The sequence below is a fragment of the Microchirus variegatus genome, assembly GCF_963457635.1.
Source record: "Microchirus variegatus genome assembly, chromosome: 20".
Taxonomy (NCBI): domain Eukaryota; kingdom Metazoa; phylum Chordata; class Actinopteri; order Pleuronectiformes; family Soleidae; genus Microchirus; species Microchirus variegatus.
The window spans coordinates 11,391,904-11,409,771 of record NC_139821.1 but is presented as its reverse complement, the minus strand read 5'-3'; the positions used below and the strand labels follow the sequence as shown (position 1 = coordinate 11,409,771).

Genomic DNA, 17,868 nt, shown 5'->3' with positions numbered 1-17,868 from the left:
ATATTGTTTTATCAATATCCTGTTTTTATTTACGTGACTTAAAAGAAAATGTGACATTTTGTGTGGCGAGAGTGGAAAAAAATATATAGAATGCCAGTGGAAATTATAATTACTCTACAACAGTGCAATAGGTTTAGGACTAACGTGGTATGTACAATGTAGTTTCCTTTGTAGTAAGTTTATAGCTTGTTTTGTGCTATGTAATGTGAATCTTGTGAGTGCATTTTTAAATAAACATGGTAATTTTATTGTTGTCTTGAACCATCAATTATCATTTATTTCTGGTGGTCCTCTTTTTAAAGGACAAGGCAATCTTACAGATTGTGTCATTGACTCATAAATGTGCTTAATTCACACATGTTTTGTTAATGTTAATGCAAATACTTAATTGGCACAATGTATTTACATGCTGTTAGTGCTGGCATTCATATTAAACGATTCCAAACTATCAGCAAAATGCACTTTAATGTCTTTTACTGTTAATAGTTAAAATGACTAACAACCTCCTCTTGGCCTCGGATAATGCTCTCTTGTCCTGTTAGATCTCAATGCTGCATTTGACACCACTGATCATTATATTCTATTACAGAGACTGGAGCAGACTCTTGTGATCTGTGGTACTGCCCTCTGCTGGTTTAAATCTTACCTATCTGATAGATTCCAGTTCATATTAATGATAACGCCTCATTGCATATGAAAATTAATTGTGGAGTTCCACAGGGCTCAGTGCTTGGGCCTATACTTTTTACCTTGTTTATTACTTTCCTTAGGGAACATTCTTATGAAGCACAACATACACTTCCATTGTTATGCAGATGACACACAGCTATATTTATCAATGAAGCTGGATAAAATAAATCAGGTTGTTCAGTTCCAGGAATGACATTGAGTCCTGGATGACTTGTACCTTTATACTTTTAAATTTAGAAAAAAACGACTATATCTACAATTTAATTTACACTGTGTTTGTACTATCCCTTAAATATTGTCTGTATCAGATCATTTCTGTAAAATATTATTGTGCCTCTGTACTTTTTCATTTTTTTGTAGTAGTAAAGGGTGTATATTGTATATTATGTAAATATATTGGCATTTTTTCCACTTATATTTCATACTAGGGATGCATGATATTATCTGCAAGGTATTGGATATTGGCTTTAAAATGTATGATCAGATATCGGCAAACTCTCTATTGTTGTGAGCTCATGTTAAGATTTGACAGGCTCCTGGCTGAATAACAATGTGAGAGTGAGTCCTGATGGTGATAAGCAGACACAATGATGGGGCAGTTTTGTAGATTTTTTCTAGAAAAACTTCACCACTGGGTGTCACGCTCCCCCCTGTCCCGGCAGCGAGCAGCTGATTGGTTGATACAGGGCGTCACTTTCTCCGTGCCTCGGTGACGCCCCGCGTTTTCCCGGCATGCAGCGGGAGATGTCTGAGGAAAGATGGCGGAAGGAGGAGCGGCTGATCTGGATACCCAGAGAGGAGAGGTCGCGGCACTATTGAAAACTCAGCTAAGGAAGGGAGACACTTGGTAAGACTCGAGCTGAAACCTTTTCACAGATGCAGCGTGGCCGTCGGCTGGCTCCGCCGACGCTGTCAACGCCGTGAGGGATAAGAAAGCGGAGGTGACGAGCCCTGTTGACAGTTAGCTTCGAGCTAGCTAACGGAATCTCGCCAGTTTCATGTGTGTCAGCTCGACGTGCTAGCGGCACTGTGAGCTGTTTCTACCTGTTCAACTGACGACGAAGGACGATAGACAATTCACGTCTCTCCAAAGTTATATTCTGGCTTTTGTGCCCACCCCATGTATAACCACTACTTCACAATTTATCTGATGACATGATCTCTGCGAATTAACAAATCGTGTGTTGGAGCTAGTTAGCAGGCTAATAACTAGCTAGATGGCTAGACCACCGAGGCTCCAAGTGGTTTCCCAGCCAGTGGGTTCATCTGTCGACCCCAGGCAGGGCGGAGTGGAAAAAAACGCAACACCTGTCAAAACCACAGAGCCAGCTAACCAGACATGCAGCAACCTGAACTCAGCCCCGCGTCAATAGAGCATGTGTTACAACTATCAATCTACTACATGTCTTAATCTCAATTGCAGATTTGTTTAGAGAACAGACAGAGAGGTAACATATGTTCTGCCATTGTTTGGCTTGTTGAATATGTAGAACCTTTGTGTTGACACTTTAAAGATGACCATCCTCACACACTGTTTCATCAGGCCTAATTTGTATTGCTGTCTGTCTCCACTGCAGGTACCTGGTGGACAGTCACTGGTTTAAACAGTGGAAGAAATATGTGGGGTTTGACAGTTGGGACAAATACCAGATGGGGGACCAGAATGTCTACCCAGGGCCAGTGGACAACTCTGGTCTTCTCAGAGGTAAGACAGATGAAGCTCCATCTCTTTACACCTAAATTCACCATATGAAATGCTGGATATTTTAAATACTCTGAGGCCTTTACATTCGTCCAGGGCCTTCCAGACAGCAATGCTTAGTCATTCTGGAAGTAGCAACAAAGAGTTATGAGGAAAGGGGAATGGGGAATGAAAACAACATTGTTGGTCAACTCTATAGAGCATGCTTTTTTGGGAATGGGGGTTCATAGAAAGCTTTCCAGCATACCCCTTTCTTTGTGTGACATGAGACAGTCATTGTAGGGTCAATAGTGTAAGTCAGTGTTTCCTAAACCTTCTATATGGAAATCATCCTTTTAAAGGTGGCAAACAATTGTGACTCGATACACAAAGTGAATAGATGTATGTCGAATATAACGTTTCCAATCAGAGCTAAAGGCCACATTATACTTCTCCGACTGCGTATGCGTTATCCGTCTGCGTCACCACGGAGACGCCTCGAGCATTTATACTTCTGCGTCGTGGTGACGGACACTCGCTGCAATTTCCCGCCCGATCAGTAGGGGTCGCTGCGCAAGGTTGTTGTGCTTCTGGCTACAGTGAGCAATGGCGTCCGAGAAAGAAAGAGAGAGAAAGACTGTTGTTGTTGAAAAAGTGGCCGTTTCTCACTTTTCTGTGTCACGGAACGCAGTTTTAAGATAATTTGAGGCGAGAAATTGGCCATTTAAAGTCTAAACATGTGCTGTGTGTGTTAAGATATGACGTATTTATAGTTCGGCAGCGGCGTTATCGGCGGGGATCAGCTCCGCCTCTGTCAGGACGCCCGGAGCGCACTGAGAGCCGGCACAGAGCAGCTTAGCTCGGCCTGTCCCGAGGACCAATCGCAGCTCTTGCCGTCTCCGTAGTCCCTTGACGGAGTGACGGACACTTAAAAAATATTTCGTGCACCCGGAGACGACGCAGAGGCTCTTCGACAGGTTCTGCGTCGACGCAGAGGACTCTGCGTAGCTACGCAGAGCACTTTACGCAGGAGTATAAATTGGGCTTAAATGTTTGACAAATAATTTATCGCTTAATTTTTTGCATGTGATATTTAATAAATCTTGCTGGAAAATGTCTGCGGCAGCTTATCCTGGGAACCCATCTCTTTCTCTGGGAATGACTGGTGTAAGAGACAAATGATTGTAGTCTCACTAATAAATATGCCTTGTCTTATTCCGTTCTTCTTCTCCCTGCGATTAGATGGGGATGTTCTGGCCATCAAAGAGCACCTCATCGATGAGCTGGACTACATCCTGGTTCCCACAGAGGGCTGGAATAAGCTTGTCAGTTGGTACGGACTGACAGAGAATCAGGAGCCAATTGCACGCAAGGTAAGGTTCAATCATGACCACACGGCTATGAATGGATTTGAGGGGCAGAGCTTGTGCTGCTGTAAAAACCTACAGTACAACAGAGGATGGTCTTCTCTGATGCAAGTTTAATTCTTGCCGTTAGTGGTTGTGTGGCTTCTGTTGGATTGAAAGGGATAAATGTGTTGGAATAAAGCGTTTTTCCATTTTAGTTAGTTAGATATTGGCTCCACTAATGGTTGCACATTAAGTCTAGTATAGGCTAGAATACTGTATACTTTTGTTTAACCACAAGACAGGTTGTATTTTGTATTGGCTAGTAGTTTAGATTTGTCAATTAGGTGTATTAAAATATACCGTGTACAGAAGCTAGAAGTTGAGAATTTTACCTTGCAGTGAAATTAATTATCAATGATGGTATTTTTCATTATTTCCTTCAGCATTTCATTCATTTCTCTCATAATTATACATTTTGGGTTAAGGAGACTTTAGTTCATATTCTGGTATAGTTACCACCGATAGTTTTTATGTATGGTTACTGTTGTAAAGTCAGATTGCTTCATGATGGCGGCTACAACTTGGTTGACCCCCAGTATCAAATCCATGCCTTAAATCTCACTAGTCATGGCATCATGGCTGCTAGAAGAGGTTCCTCTTCCCCCTTCATCTCTGTCATTCTCTCTCTCTCCCGTTCTTTCTCCCACCTCTTCCATTGACCCTCCCCTTTTGCCTTGTATGTATTGGTACATATCGGGTGGCTGCCGGGTTTCTATTTTCAGGCAACGATCTGGCTGACTGAAAAGCTACATGGAGCAATCAGCAAGAAGCAACATGAAGGAGGTCCTTTATTAGTTTTCCTCTGTTTTGAGAGCGGTTTCTTTTGTGGGGTTGTCATCCTGAGGTGTAGGGGGGAACATGCCTGTAAAAGGATTTAGGAGGATTTTACTTAAAGGTTTTGGTGCTACATTTCCTTCTACTACCCTGGTCTAATTGCCAACACCAGTGAAGTGTTTCTGCGTGTCCTTGGTTTTTTTTTTTTAAGTGGAGGAATGCAAGCTGAGGTCACACTGAGAGAAGCTTTTGAGATGAGTGAGAGAGGGAGAAGTGGGTATGGAAGGGTGAAATGGTTTTAGACTGGTTTTTGATTTGAGAAATTGTGTTCAGACTTTGGCAACGAGTTTGCCTTTATAGCTTTGCGCTTACAAACACATGGGTGTAATGCTGAGGAGAAGGATGGGCCCACCGGGGAATCGGGGGTCTGATAGGGGAGGGGCTGGAGAGAGAATCTGAGCCGTGAGTGTGTGTGTGCATGACTACTGCAGTTCTCAGGAACATTTGTGAAGTTGGTACTGTGTGTGTATATATATGCGAGTGTGTGTGTTGGAGGGGGATCAGCGGTGAAATAAATAGGCTGGGACCCTTCAGCTGTTTCTGTGAGGTGCTGCTAATTTAGGCACTTCACTCTCGCTGTGTTCCTGTCAGGACACCAGATGAGTGGCACCCAGGATAGCATAGCCTGCTTTGTTATACTCTTAAAACAGTAGCTGGTACAAGCCACAGTTTGTCAATTAAATTTCATCGCCTAAGACCGAAACTAGATTGTTAGTCATACAAGTATAATGCTGCATCTTTAATGCAGCTCCTTGTCATATTCTCTGATTGTTTGTAGAAAGCTGACCTGCAGGTTGCTGCTGTAAAGACATATTTAGAGAAAACAAATGAAGGTTTGCAGCAGACATTTATGGGTACCTGTTGCTAATGTAACTGGTGCATTCTGGATAAGACAATTCCTCTGATTGTTCCTGTGCTACTTGGATGAATTGATGTCCGAATATCTGCAATATACTGAACATTAAGAAGATGTGAATAGTGGATAACATTCCATTTTTTTCTCCCAGGTGGTGGAACAGGGTATGTTTGTGAAGCACTGTAAGGTGGAGGTGTACCTGACAGAGCTGAAGCTCTGTGAAGATAGCAACATGGACAATGTGATCACCAGACGCTTCAGTAAAGCCGACACAATAGGTAAGCCTGAGTCATCACGGTGTCTCAAAAATTTCCATTGGGCTTGATCATTTTTGGCACACATAGTGATAAAGGAGAGGATATACTGTAAACAATGCAGGACTTGTTTTATTATACTGATAGCTAGTAAATCTTTATTCTGATAACAAACTCACTTAATTGTATTCATTCTTTGCTGCAGACATGATAGAGAAAGATATGAGGAAGCTGTTCAGCATTCCTGATGAGAAAGAGACCAGGCTGTGGAACAGGTACATGAGCAACACCTTTGAGCCACTCAACAAACCTGATAGCACCATTCAAGATGCTGGCCTCTACCAGGGACAGGTAGGAACTGCCCTGCATGGTTGTTTTTCTTAGAAATGGCACAGGAGTGTCCAAATCCAGTTTGCTGTTAGGACTGTAATTATTCCAGAGTTTAACCAAAGTAATCTATGTCAGATTTGATCATCAGCTACTGTCATCTCCTGGGTAAACACTTAACATGATCATCAGAAAGAGCAAGAAAGGCAATAAACAATAAGCAGTTTCCAAACCCACATATTTATCAGCTGCCAGTGTAAAGCGAAGCGCTTGACCTCGCTTTGTAATGTACTAACACCCGGCTTCCACCTGGCTGGTTGGATCTAACACAGATTAATTGAGACACCTGGCCACAGTGAGCTAGCACGATTCAGATCAGAGCACAGTCCTGTTCACTAGCAGCTGTTCCAGAGGACTGCTAAGCCTCAGACAAATCCTCACCAAGTCAATTGGCATATAACATCCATCTGGCTCCCTGTCTCTTCACATTTGAATGGGCCATTTTATTGAAAGGAGACAAATGTTTTGGCAGCAGCAGTAACAGGTTGCTGCACATTTATTCAAATGATTAAATTATGCCTGAACATTTCACCCAGCACTGCATTTTGAAAAAAACTGAGATAAATGCATTTTAATGCAGCAATTTGCTCAGAGATTTAGATGACTTTAATGTGTCGGCCGCTTTGTTTTTCTCCCTCAGGTTCTTGTAATAGAGCAGAAGAGTGAGGACGGCTCTTGGCCTCGAGGCTCCACAGCACCAAAGTGAGTGAACAGCACATCATCTCTGTATATAAACCACCTAGTTTGTCTTTGCTGACCGACAGAAGACGTATCCAAACACTACTCACAACTTTACTAATAGAATACACTGACTGAAACCAATTGATTTTGAATTGTGTAGCAATTTGTTTTGGTCACTATGAAGGGACATCGTTATGACAAAGCACTAGAGTGACTAGAGTAACTGCTTCAAACACTTTTCCATGGTCTCTGTTTCAGAAACTGCAAAATGTAAACCTTCCGTAACGTTTGCCTGCAATGTCACACGTGCACCTCATTATTTTAAAAAATGCCCCACCCCCCCGCCCCCATGACTTTGTCTGCCTCTTTTGCTTGATGTTTTGTTGCTGACATATCGCTCTGTTTATTTTGTCTCATCTCAGCTTTATTTGAGGGACACGCGCACACGTTTTTTGAATGGCTCTTTATTTTCCTCTAACTCATGATCTATTCTTTATCTTTTTGAAGGTCATCTGGTGCTTCCAATCTCTCTGCTTTGCCAAAGATCTCGCCTTCATCTCTCACAAACAATCATAACAGCAGCTTCAACAGCAGGAAGTAAGGCCTAGTAGACGGTTCAGTAGCTGAAGGGTGGGTTCGGACATTGACAGCCAGAGATGGAGCCTGGACGCGCAGACCTTCACATTAATCTTACTTGAATTCCAGATCAAATTGGCTTGTGAAGTGACAGTGAGTTTAGAGAAAGTCTTAATAAATTATGGCTGAAATTATTTGACCAAAGATGGATCAAACCTTTGTTCCATTCCTCACTTTAGTCAAGTAGTTTACAGTATCCCAGTTTTTCAGCTCTATCTCTGGCTGTGATTGGCGGCTTAAAACTTTCCCCTTATGATGCAGTTTCAGCTGTAAGAGCTGATCAATCGGCGGGGGGAGGGGGCTCACTAGGAATTGATCTCATTGGAATTTTTCTCGGTGACAGCAGTGCTCTCTAAAAATGGCCCGCGGCCTTCTCTGGGTGCCTGAGTCAGCATTTAATTATCTTGGTTAATCGTTTGCATCCGATTTTCTACTTGATTTATTGATCAATTTGGTCAGGACTGCACGATCATGGCTAATGCGGTCGCTGTTTTACGCATTAATCAGCGCCATAACATTTTGTGTTTATCCTTAACCGTAATAGTTTTATACAAGAAACAATCACAACATTCTAATAACAACAACAAGCCAACAGTGTATTTAAGATGCAAACCTAATCACATAATACAATATTCTTGTATTATTATTATTATTATTATTATTATTATTATTATACTATTCTCATTATTTTGGTCTCGATCTACTTGGTAGTCCAAAATCACAATATGTAGAAAAATCAGAAAGTCAGTTTGGACATTGGCAAGTCATTTTTTTTAGCAAGACCGCCACACCCATTTCAAAAACATGTTGTGCCATTGCATTATACAATATTTTAGATTCTGATTAAGGGTTCAGTTGCTCAAACAAAACATTTTTCACTCACACCTTAAGCACAACACCCAAGCCAGACTCCTGTACCAGTTTTATCGCCCTGCTGTTGTATCTTATTGTACAAATAATTGCACCACTGAGATTATAAAACTATATTTGCACTGTATTTGAGGTGCAGCAATGAGCTTGAGACGGAATCTTGGACCTTAAGCCCAGCGTTCTCGAATGGGTGGGAAAAAAAGTCACTGATTAACAGACATATTTTTATCATCACATCTTTTTATTTCTACTACTTTCAAAAGATGGCCTTTGCAAGACTTGTTCATGAGTCCAGACTGCTGTTAGTGTGTTAACATCTCTGTATAATGGAATGGAATATATATATATATACATACACACATATATATATATATATATATATATATATATGTATATATATCACACAAGCTCATTCAGAGATATCAAAGATTTATCAGACAAACAAAAGTGCATCCTTGTTAATCTTTTAAAAATCTTAAGCTTAAGCTGATGCTTAAGATGCTGTCACCTCTGCCTTTACTTTACTACTTAAAAGGCAGTGGTGACATATTTGATACACTGTGTGTGAGGTAAATCTTGTGTCTAAACATCATCGTAGATTAGATTTATAAATGACTTTTATTTTCCTTTTGCAAAGCCAAATTGGCTCACGGCTCAGATTCTTTTTAACTTTCAGTTTCTGTTCCCTGAAAATGTAATCGGAAACTAATGGAGGCTTTTCCTCCAAAAGCACCAGGACCCAGAGGAGCTGTGGGCCTTCTGCTTGAGAGCACTGCTCCACTGTGGGTGGAGCTTTGTCCCTCTGCTGTCCAGTAGACATCACTGTTCCCTCCTTCCGCTGAACGTGTGTGTCTGCATGCTGGAGTGTGTCTCAGTGTGTGTGTGTGTGTGTGTCGTAGCTATACATTCTCTCTGAACTGCATTTCTTATTAATACTGTTGGAATGCATAAATAACTGCTGCACGCTTGCCACCCCCAACCCCACCCCACTCCAAAGAAAAAAATCAATATTTACAAAAGAGGAAAATGTTGGGAGTGAAGTGACCTGGCCCTTCCTCCACTGTAAAGATAATCTTACCAGTTATATAATTTCTGGTACGTCAGCTGCTAACGTAGTTTCACTTTGTCATTTTTCTGCATTACACTTTTTGATAGCAGTGGCATCATTTTCTGTCCGTGGGTGACTTTGGGAAATTGGATCTTCTGTCCTAGATTTACCTTATTTCCACCTTATTGTTGTTTGCTCTGAATTAGGTATGGCATCTTTTTTTTAATCACAAGTGCTCCCACATACCTTAATACTTGTTTTCTGTTTTTTTTTTTGCGATTTTTGGTCTGGTCAGTGTTGCTCTGTAACCGCAGTAATTGTCACTGTCTTACAAGGCAGTGTGTCCCCTGATTCTGGCAAGCAGCTCCCCCTTTCTCTCCTCGTCTGTGTATCTCTCCTCTCCCCTCCTTTTCCCTGAGCTCAATGCAATGCACATGTTCTGCAGTCTAAGTGACCTTCAGAACACATCTCATCTGCTCCGGTCCTTCTCCCCGCATCACTTTCCTCCCATCACCCCGTGATGAATCTGCCCCCCTTACCAGATTTTATTTTATTTATTTAGAACCTCCTCCAAGAAGCTCCTTGAAACGCTCTCTTACAGACACCCATGGCATATTAACGAGGGTAAAAGATGGAGTGTAAGAAGTGGAGTTTTGTTGAGGAAGGGTATGTTTTAACAGCAAGGGGGTGAAACAATAGTGAGAATTTGTGTGTTTGTGTTGAAGGCAGTCACATTTCTGGGCAAGTGTAAATGTTGGGTGTTAATATCTGTTGGGGTGGGTGGGGTTAGAAATACTAATAGAGAGTCAGGCCTGTGAATACTGCAGCCTCAGCTGGATGCAGTAGATCAGCTACCCCCTCCATCCCCATCTCATTTGTCTTCTGTCAGCTTCTACCCCTCGTACTGTCCACCCCTCCCCCTCTATACTCTTGCCTCTCCCTCCCTCTCTCAACCTCTCTCTCTCTCTCTCTCTCTCTCTCTCTCTCTCTCTCTCTCTCTCTCTCTCTCTCTGTGCACCTCTAGCTTTGGTAGTCTTGAGCATCCTTGCTGCTGCTGATGCTGCTATAAATATCCGCTGCTAGCCGTAGCGCAGCAGAGAGCAGCAGGCAGGCCAGAGGGAGGAGCAGGAGACCGGAGGACAGGACAGCACAGGACAGCAAGGACAGGACGTCTGAGGCAGAGAGGATAACAAGATGTCAGGTGGTCGAGCTCGAAGAAAGAGAAGAGGGGAGAAGAGAGGAGAGGAACTGCTTAGTTAGCTTTAGGAAAGAAAGTGTGTGTGTGTTTGTGTTTATGTGCTTTGTGTCATTGGCCTCTGCTGGACTTTGAAGTCAAATGTTGGCCTAAACTTGAGGTAGCGTTTACTGAAGCTGTGCTAGAGCTGCACCAGGTGGGACTGAGTTAACACTGAGACTCAACAGTGGGAGACTAGAGCTGGACTTTACTTCCCATACTTGAAAACTCAGGATCTGCATGCGACACATCGGAACCAGACCTCGTCCAGGCTGCTGGCCCTTTAGTTTCACATGGTCATGTGGGCCGGCATGGGCCGGGGTGGGGCTGAGATGTCATGCTCCTGTGTTGCTGGTGGTGCCTGAGGCCAGAGGCAGTGGAGTTGGACAGCAGGAGGGTGGACCACCGTGTCTTGAACTGTGAGGTCGCTGCTTCTACCGCCATCACAGCTGTTTCCATTGAACAGTGGGAGCCAGAAACGACCAGCAGTGGCTTGAAGCCAATTCAGAGGTCTGATGATTGGCATAGCTGGGGAGGCCTTCATTTAAGATCAATCGTATTGTCTAGGAAGCCTGAGAAATGCTCTGTCTTAGTTCTTTTGATTGTACTAACACGTGTATTTACAATAAAAACCATAGATGTAGCTACTATTTCTGTACTATATAACTTGTGCTATACATAACATGCTTGTTTGTGTATGCTTGTTGCACAGTGTGAAGAATTCAAGCTATAGTCTGCCGTCCTACCACCCCTACAGCAACAGTTACGACTACTCGGACCAGGGCAGACAGAGTGAGCGCTCAGGCCTCTGTGGACTCTCCAACCTGGGCAACACCTGTTTCATGAACTCTGCAGTGCAGGTAACAAACATAACTCAAGGGAGCTTTGCACAAAACAATGGAAAGTTATTCTAAATCTTGCTAAGTCTTAAAAGTTGGGAGTGTGGACTTCTCACTTCACCTGGGATTCCTAAACCCTCAAGTGTTCATACTAAATGTGAAAAAGAAAATTGTTGAATATATGCATATGTTTTTTGTTTAGGTTCTTATCTTTATACAAAGACATGTATTAAAAAGTAAACAAAACACTGTGTCAGCATGGAAGGAATCTCATGAAGAGCCTAAATCCATCCTCTTTACTCCTCTGTAGTGTCTCAGTAATATCCCCCCATTGACGGAGTTCTTCCTCAAAGACAAATACACGGAGGAGCTGAACGAGGACAACCCGCTGGGAATGAAAGGAGAGATTGCCAAGGCCTACGCTGAGCTTATCAAGCAGCTGTGGTCGGGCAAATTCAGCTATGTCACCCCAAGGCCTTTCAAGGTGATTACCTGGAGAAAACTTAAAGCGGGAAAATGTACAGTATTTTTCATTTTGTATTATGCTATCTTTGAAACGGTTCTACTGGCAGCAGACAATATATCTTTGGAATGTAGAGTATATTGTCACTTTAAGATACCAGGCACCAGATGAAAAATAGCACAGTGGCGACTGAAGGGTTTAAAAGTGCAGGAACAAGTTTGAAGCCTCAGGCAAATTCACATTGGCTAAAAGTGAACTAATAAAACCTTAAACGCCTTAAGTCCGTTGAAGTTTATTTTTTTGAATGTTAAACCATTGCATTTTGTTTCAAAGTTTTGGAATACATTTCAATCTGTGTACATGTTGTTGTCCTCCAGACCCAGGTGGGCCGCTTTGCCCCTCAGTTCTCAGGCTACCAGCAGCAGGACTCTCATGAGCTGTTGGCCTTTCTCCTGGACGGCCTTCATGAGGACTTGAACCGCATTAGGAAGAAGCCCTACATCCAGCTAAAGGATGCTTACGGCAGGCCCGACAAGGTCAGTATCACAGAATTTATACAAAAGTATTAGAGCTGAAACAATTAATCAGTGGAGAAAATGTCATCAAAATCCTCGCCTTACTTAATGTACTTTAATGATGAAAGAAATTGTCGATCACTTCTTTTTCAAATCTTTGATAGAACGTTTGTGTATGTCCTTGTAATGATTACATTGCAAATAGCTCTTGTGCCACAAAATGTCTCCTTGTTAGATTTAATTAATGTTTATTTTTCATATTTTATGACCTCTTCTAATGGCTGGTTTGTGCTTTGTTGTTTTCTTCCAGGTGGTAGCGGAAGAAGCGTGGGAGAACCACATCAAGAGGAACGACTCGATCATCGTGGACATCTTCCACGGCCTTTTCAAGTCCACCCTGGTGTGTCCTGTGTGCTCCAAGGTTTCTGTGACCTTCGATCCTTTCTGCTACTTGACTCTGCCACTTCCCATGAAGAAGGAGCGGACACTGGAGGTCTATCTGGTCAGACTCGACCCCCTGGCCAAACCCACTCAGGTAACACGCAAACACTTAACTTGTAGTATCATTAGTACATGATTGCATGTGGAGATGATTTGGTAATTGGCTTGTGTTTTTGTTGCAGTACAAGCTGACTGTGCCTAAGGTGGGCTACATATCTGACCTGTGTATCTCCCTCTCCAACTTGTCTGGAGTTCCTGCTGAGAAGGTATTCACATCATATCAGAGTCATCTTAGCTCTTATTAGCAATCATTTTATTATAGTGCTGAGCATCTGCTCAGACAGCACAACCCAAAATAGTCACTCACTTTTAAAGCGTCTCTGCCTGCCTCTCGTCAGAAGCTAGTGGATAAAATGTTATCTATATCTAAATAATTTTTCGTAAACGTTAGAAACATTGTTTTTCTATCCCACACTTACTTACCCCAGCCGGCCACAGTGCGCACCGAGCGTCCACAGAGGCGGAGCTGATCACCGCCGACAACGTCGCTGCCAAACTATAAATACGTCGTATCTTAATACACACAGCACATGTTTAGAGTCTAAATGGCCAATTTCTCGCCTCAAATTATCTTAAAACTGCGCTCCGTGACACAAAAGTGAGAAACGGTCACTGTTTCAACGTTATTCTGCTTCCACAGTCTTTCTCTCTCGGACGCCATTGCTCACTGTAGCCAAAAGAACAACAACCTTGCGTAGCAACCCCTACTGATTGGGCGGGAAATTGCAGTGCGTAACCATCACCACGACGGAGAACTAAGAAGGCTCGAGGGGTCTCCGTGGTTACGCAGTCGGATAACGCAATACGCAGTTGGAGAAGTATAATCTGGCCTTAAGGTTAAAAACATAGTAAACATTTTACTAATGTTAAAACGTTTTAAAACATGTTACTGTTAAACGTTTAAAAACATGACACTAATGTTAAAAAATTTATAAAAACACATTACTAATGTTAAAAAAACCCATAAAAACATGTGACTAATGTTAAAAAACATATAAAACATGTTACTAATATTAAAAAAACATATACAACATGTTACTAATATTAAAAAACGTATATAAAATATGTTACCAGTGTTAAAAAACTTATAAAAACACATTACTAATGTTAAAAAACATAGTAAAACATGTTACTAATATAAAAAAAAAACGTTACTTATGTTAAAATACGTATAAAAATATGTTACTAATGTTAAAAAACTTTTAAAAACATGTTACTAATGTTGAAAAACTTATATTAAAAAAGGTTACTAATGTTAAAAAACTTTTAAAAACCTTCGTTTAGTGAAAGACCTCAGGGTTACGTTTACACGTCAGTTCAACCAGCTTTCATTTGTAAGAGTTTTTAACTCCTCTTCTTTCTTCTGCTATGTTTTTCCCTCAGATGATTGTAACTGACATTTACAACCACCGTTTCCATCGGATCTTTGCCACCAATGAAAACCTCAGCAGCATCATGGAGAGAGATGATATCTATGTGTGAGTGTGAAGCTTATTTAGCATTGAGCATTTCCTGCTACTTAAAATTTGATTAAGATAACAGCATTAACTACATTCTGACTATAACTGGGCTATTGTCATGAGAAGGTTGTGGCCTTTGTTCACCGCAATAGGTTTGGCTTTTAAATCAGCTGCAATTATGATTCAAATAACTTTTTAGACGTGTCTCCAGGTAAAATGTCTTTATTTTCCAATGATATACGAGTCGTATTCAGTGTTACTTCAAAACCTGACCCCGCAACTTCCTGCAGATTTGAGTTGGCGGTGAACAGGGTGGAGGACACGGACCATGTCGTGATCCCAGTTCACCTGAGGGAGAAGTACAAACAGTCGGGCTACAACCACACCAGCACGCCGCTGTTCGGACAACCGTTCCTCATCGCTGTGCCCAGAACCCTCAGTGAAGACAAACTATATAACATGCTGCTTGTGCGCCTCTGGTAGGTGGCTCGCTGATGGCTGTGAGTTAAAATGAAAGTTTGTCTTGTCCAAAAAGATATTTAGCAGAGATGTTGCCATAAATAAAAATATCTTATGTCTGCAGCCGGTTCGTGCGATCTTCAGTTGAGGAAGATGAGGAGGAGTGTGAAGAGACGCAGCCATCAAAACCACACACTGTCAATGGTAATGCCACTAATGGACTTCTGGAGGAGGGATCGCCAAGTGAGTGTTATATTTTTGCCAAATAGCATTTATGACTAAAATATATTATTCTTTAGAATTAGCAGAGGTGATTAAAAACAAAATATTCTCCTTCAGGTGAAATGGAGACTGACGAGCAGGACGACGAGTCCAGTCAGGATCAGGAGCTGCCCTCCGAGAACGACAACAGCCAATCGGAGGACTCTGTGGGCGGGGACAATGAACTGGAGAACGGCGTGGTCGCGCCACAGAACTCCACCAAATGCCAGCAGACGGCCGAGCACAACAACAGAAAGAGACTTTTTACATTCCAGTTCAATAACATGGGCAAAACGGACTTTTCGCTCATCAAGGAGGACACCAGGCAGATCCGCTTTGACGAGGGACATCTTCGACTCAGTGGTAGGAACAGAAGAGAACCAAGGAAATGAAGAATGAATCTTCCCTCATTATCAACTGTGTATAATAGTGTTGCTCGTTCAGTATCCAAGTGCTTTTTACATACAGTGTCTCAAATGGTGGAGATCATACTAGGAGAATGAATACAAGTACTGTTAAATCACAGCATAGAAAAGCAAATGAGTCATTTCACAAGCACCAGAATGAAATGAAATGAGTGATGGCAATGAGAACATAGAGTGAAATTTAAGATGACTTGTCTGATTTGTTCGCCTTTTCACAGACCGCTCGTATCTCTCCTTGGACTGGGAACCAGAGATCAAGAAAAAGTACTTTGACGAGACCGTTGTCGAGGTAAAAACCAGTGTCCTAATCTTTAGGTTTATTTTCTGATGACTGTTTTTTTATAGTTTTACAGAGGAGCTGCATCACTCTTGAGCACACACCCTTAGTGTAGATGAAAAGGTGTCTACCAATGTCATAATGCAATAAAACATCTATTTAGTTCATTACAACATGAAGCAAATAGGCATCTTTGTTTTATGACTAAAGTAGAGTTTTCAATGAAACACTTAAAATGGCGTGTGTAATCAAATAAGGTATAAATAATAGGATTTTATGTTTCACCTGAGTGCATTTTTAGATTTTTATCTAACTTTTTTTCTGTATTTCTACACAAAACCTTTTTGGCTAAATGGTTCTCATTAGAATGAAATTAAAGAAAGAACACACAGTACTTGTATGACACCCGCCTTATTGTTATCAGCCATTGTTCTATTTTGGGACATTATCATGTCCAGTGACACGCAGCAGTGTTAAGTATTGCTAAGTGGTTGCTAACAATTCTATTTGTGTGTTTGTGTGTGTGTGCTTGACTGAGCAGGACTTTGACAAGCATGAAAGCATGGAGTACAAGCCCCAGAAGAAGGCTTTCTTCAAGCTGAAGGACTGCATTGAGCTGTTTACCACAAAGGAGAAACTAGGAGCAGAGGACCCATGGTGAGAAACGCTTGCCCCACAATCGAGAGAAAGCAGATATCCACACCAGCGGCCATTAATTCTGAACCCTCTGGTCCTGCAGGTACTGTCCGACCTGTAAGCAGCACCAACAGGCCACTAAGAAGTTGGACCTGTGGTCTCTGCCGCCGGTGCTGGTGGTCCACCTGAAACGCTTCTCTTACAGCCGCTATATGAGGGATAAACTGGACTCTCTTGTCGATTTTCCACTGAGGTACACAAACGTGCACACGCTGTGTCGGGGAAAATCGCTTTCTCATCCTCATGTTTTGACAAGCCACCGATTATTATCATATTTTAAAAAACGCTGTAAATAAAAATACATTTCAGGGTTCAGCCTCTGTAAACGATAGAAAATGCACCACAAGTGCTTCCTACTCATCGTATTGTTGGACAATTCTTTTGTTTTGCAGCATGTGACAGTGTTTTATGCTTTTCTTGTAGAGATCTTGACATGTCTGAATTTCTGATCAACCCCAACGCCGGACCGTGTCGCTACGACCTCATTGCTGTTTCTAACCACTATGGAGGAATGGGCGGAGGCCACTGTAAGACTCGCACGCATGACTTTTATCAATGGATTTGTTGTTCACTATCATTAACGATTTCATACAGTGAAGTTACATAAGAACACGTTATTATGCTGATGTTTGCATTTTCCTATGGAATTCACAACAGGCTTTTTTAACACAAGTCTGTGTTTTTTTTAAAACCTTCTTGTTGACTTTATATAAAAGTCTTTATATAAAAGTGCACCTAAGAAGGGCTGTTTAATCGCAATATGTTTACTTTATACTGCTCAGATACTGCTTACGCTAAGAACAAAGATGATGAAAAGTGGTACAACTTTGATGACAGCAGCGTGTCTCCTGCCAGCGAAGATCAAATAGTGGTGAGTGTGTCCTTTTTTTTTGTCGTTGTCGCAAAAGAACCAAAACTAGAACTGCTGATATCAGTAAAGAATTTCTATTTGAATAATTCGACCAATTGAGATGAATTATTACTTTACTTTCCAAACAGTCTGGTTTCTCCAAGACATCCAACTGAACTGAAACATCTAAAAAAGTTACTGTTTCCTGTGGTTGTCATGGTTTCCTGCTATTACTGTAATAGTGGACAGTTATTTATTTATTTATATATATGTGTATATATGCGTGTATATGTATATATGTGTATATGTGTGTATGATATATATATGTGTGTGTGTGTATATATATATATATATATACCTATATATGCGTGTATATGTATATGTATATGTATATGTATATGTATATATGTATATATATGTATATATATATATATATATATATGTATATATATATATGTACACATATATGTATATATGTGTATATGTATATATGTATATATATATGTATATATATATATATGTATATATATATATATATATGT

The 17,868-nt window shown here is 41.3% G+C and overlaps 2 protein-coding genes across 6 annotated transcripts in view; both read left to right on the top strand.

The window, feature by feature from the left end:
- The window catches only part of cdkn1d (cyclin-dependent kinase inhibitor 1D), a 297,559-nt gene extending 294,535 nt beyond the window's left edge, over positions 1-3,024 (top strand). Inside the window, exon 4 of the transcript XR_014593088.1 lies at positions 2,804-3,024. The gene's annotated coding sequence lies outside the window, so the exon portion shown is untranslated. The remainder of the gene's footprint in view (positions 1-2,803) is intronic.
- The window catches only part of usp15 (ubiquitin specific peptidase 15), a 20,676-nt gene continuing 4,237 nt past the window's right edge, over positions 1,430-17,868 (top strand). The window contains exons 1-21 of one of the 5 annotated variants that reach the window (XM_083906959.1): positions 1,430-1,537; positions 2,268-2,395; positions 3,614-3,744; positions 5,622-5,748; positions 5,930-6,075; positions 6,752-6,813; positions 7,300-7,389; positions 11,293-11,440; positions 11,730-11,903; positions 12,260-12,418; positions 12,708-12,932; positions 13,021-13,104; positions 14,282-14,376; positions 14,649-14,837; positions 14,942-15,060; positions 15,157-15,441; positions 15,722-15,792; positions 16,322-16,437; positions 16,520-16,669; positions 16,900-17,003; positions 17,259-17,347. In XM_083906959.1, the coding sequence (XP_083763085.1) occupies positions 1,449-1,537; positions 2,268-2,395; positions 3,614-3,744; positions 5,622-5,748; positions 5,930-6,075; positions 6,752-6,813; positions 7,300-7,389; positions 11,293-11,440; positions 11,730-11,903; positions 12,260-12,418; positions 12,708-12,932; positions 13,021-13,104; positions 14,282-14,376; positions 14,649-14,837; positions 14,942-15,060; positions 15,157-15,441; positions 15,722-15,792; positions 16,322-16,437; positions 16,520-16,669; positions 16,900-17,003; positions 17,259-17,347 (2,781 nt within the window). In that variant the 5' untranslated portion in view covers positions 1,430-1,448. Of the gene's footprint in view, positions 1,538-2,267; positions 2,396-3,613; positions 3,745-5,621; positions 5,749-5,929; positions 6,076-6,751; positions 6,814-7,299; positions 7,522-10,696; positions 11,091-11,292; positions 11,441-11,729; positions 11,904-12,259; positions 12,419-12,707; positions 12,933-13,020; positions 13,105-14,281; positions 14,377-14,648; positions 14,838-14,941; positions 15,061-15,156; positions 15,442-15,721; positions 15,793-16,321; positions 16,438-16,519; positions 16,670-16,899; positions 17,004-17,258; positions 17,348-17,868 lie in introns of those variants that run through there. The other 4 variants (XM_083906960.1, XM_083906962.1, XM_083906961.1 and 1 more) reach the window with 4 other exon arrangements.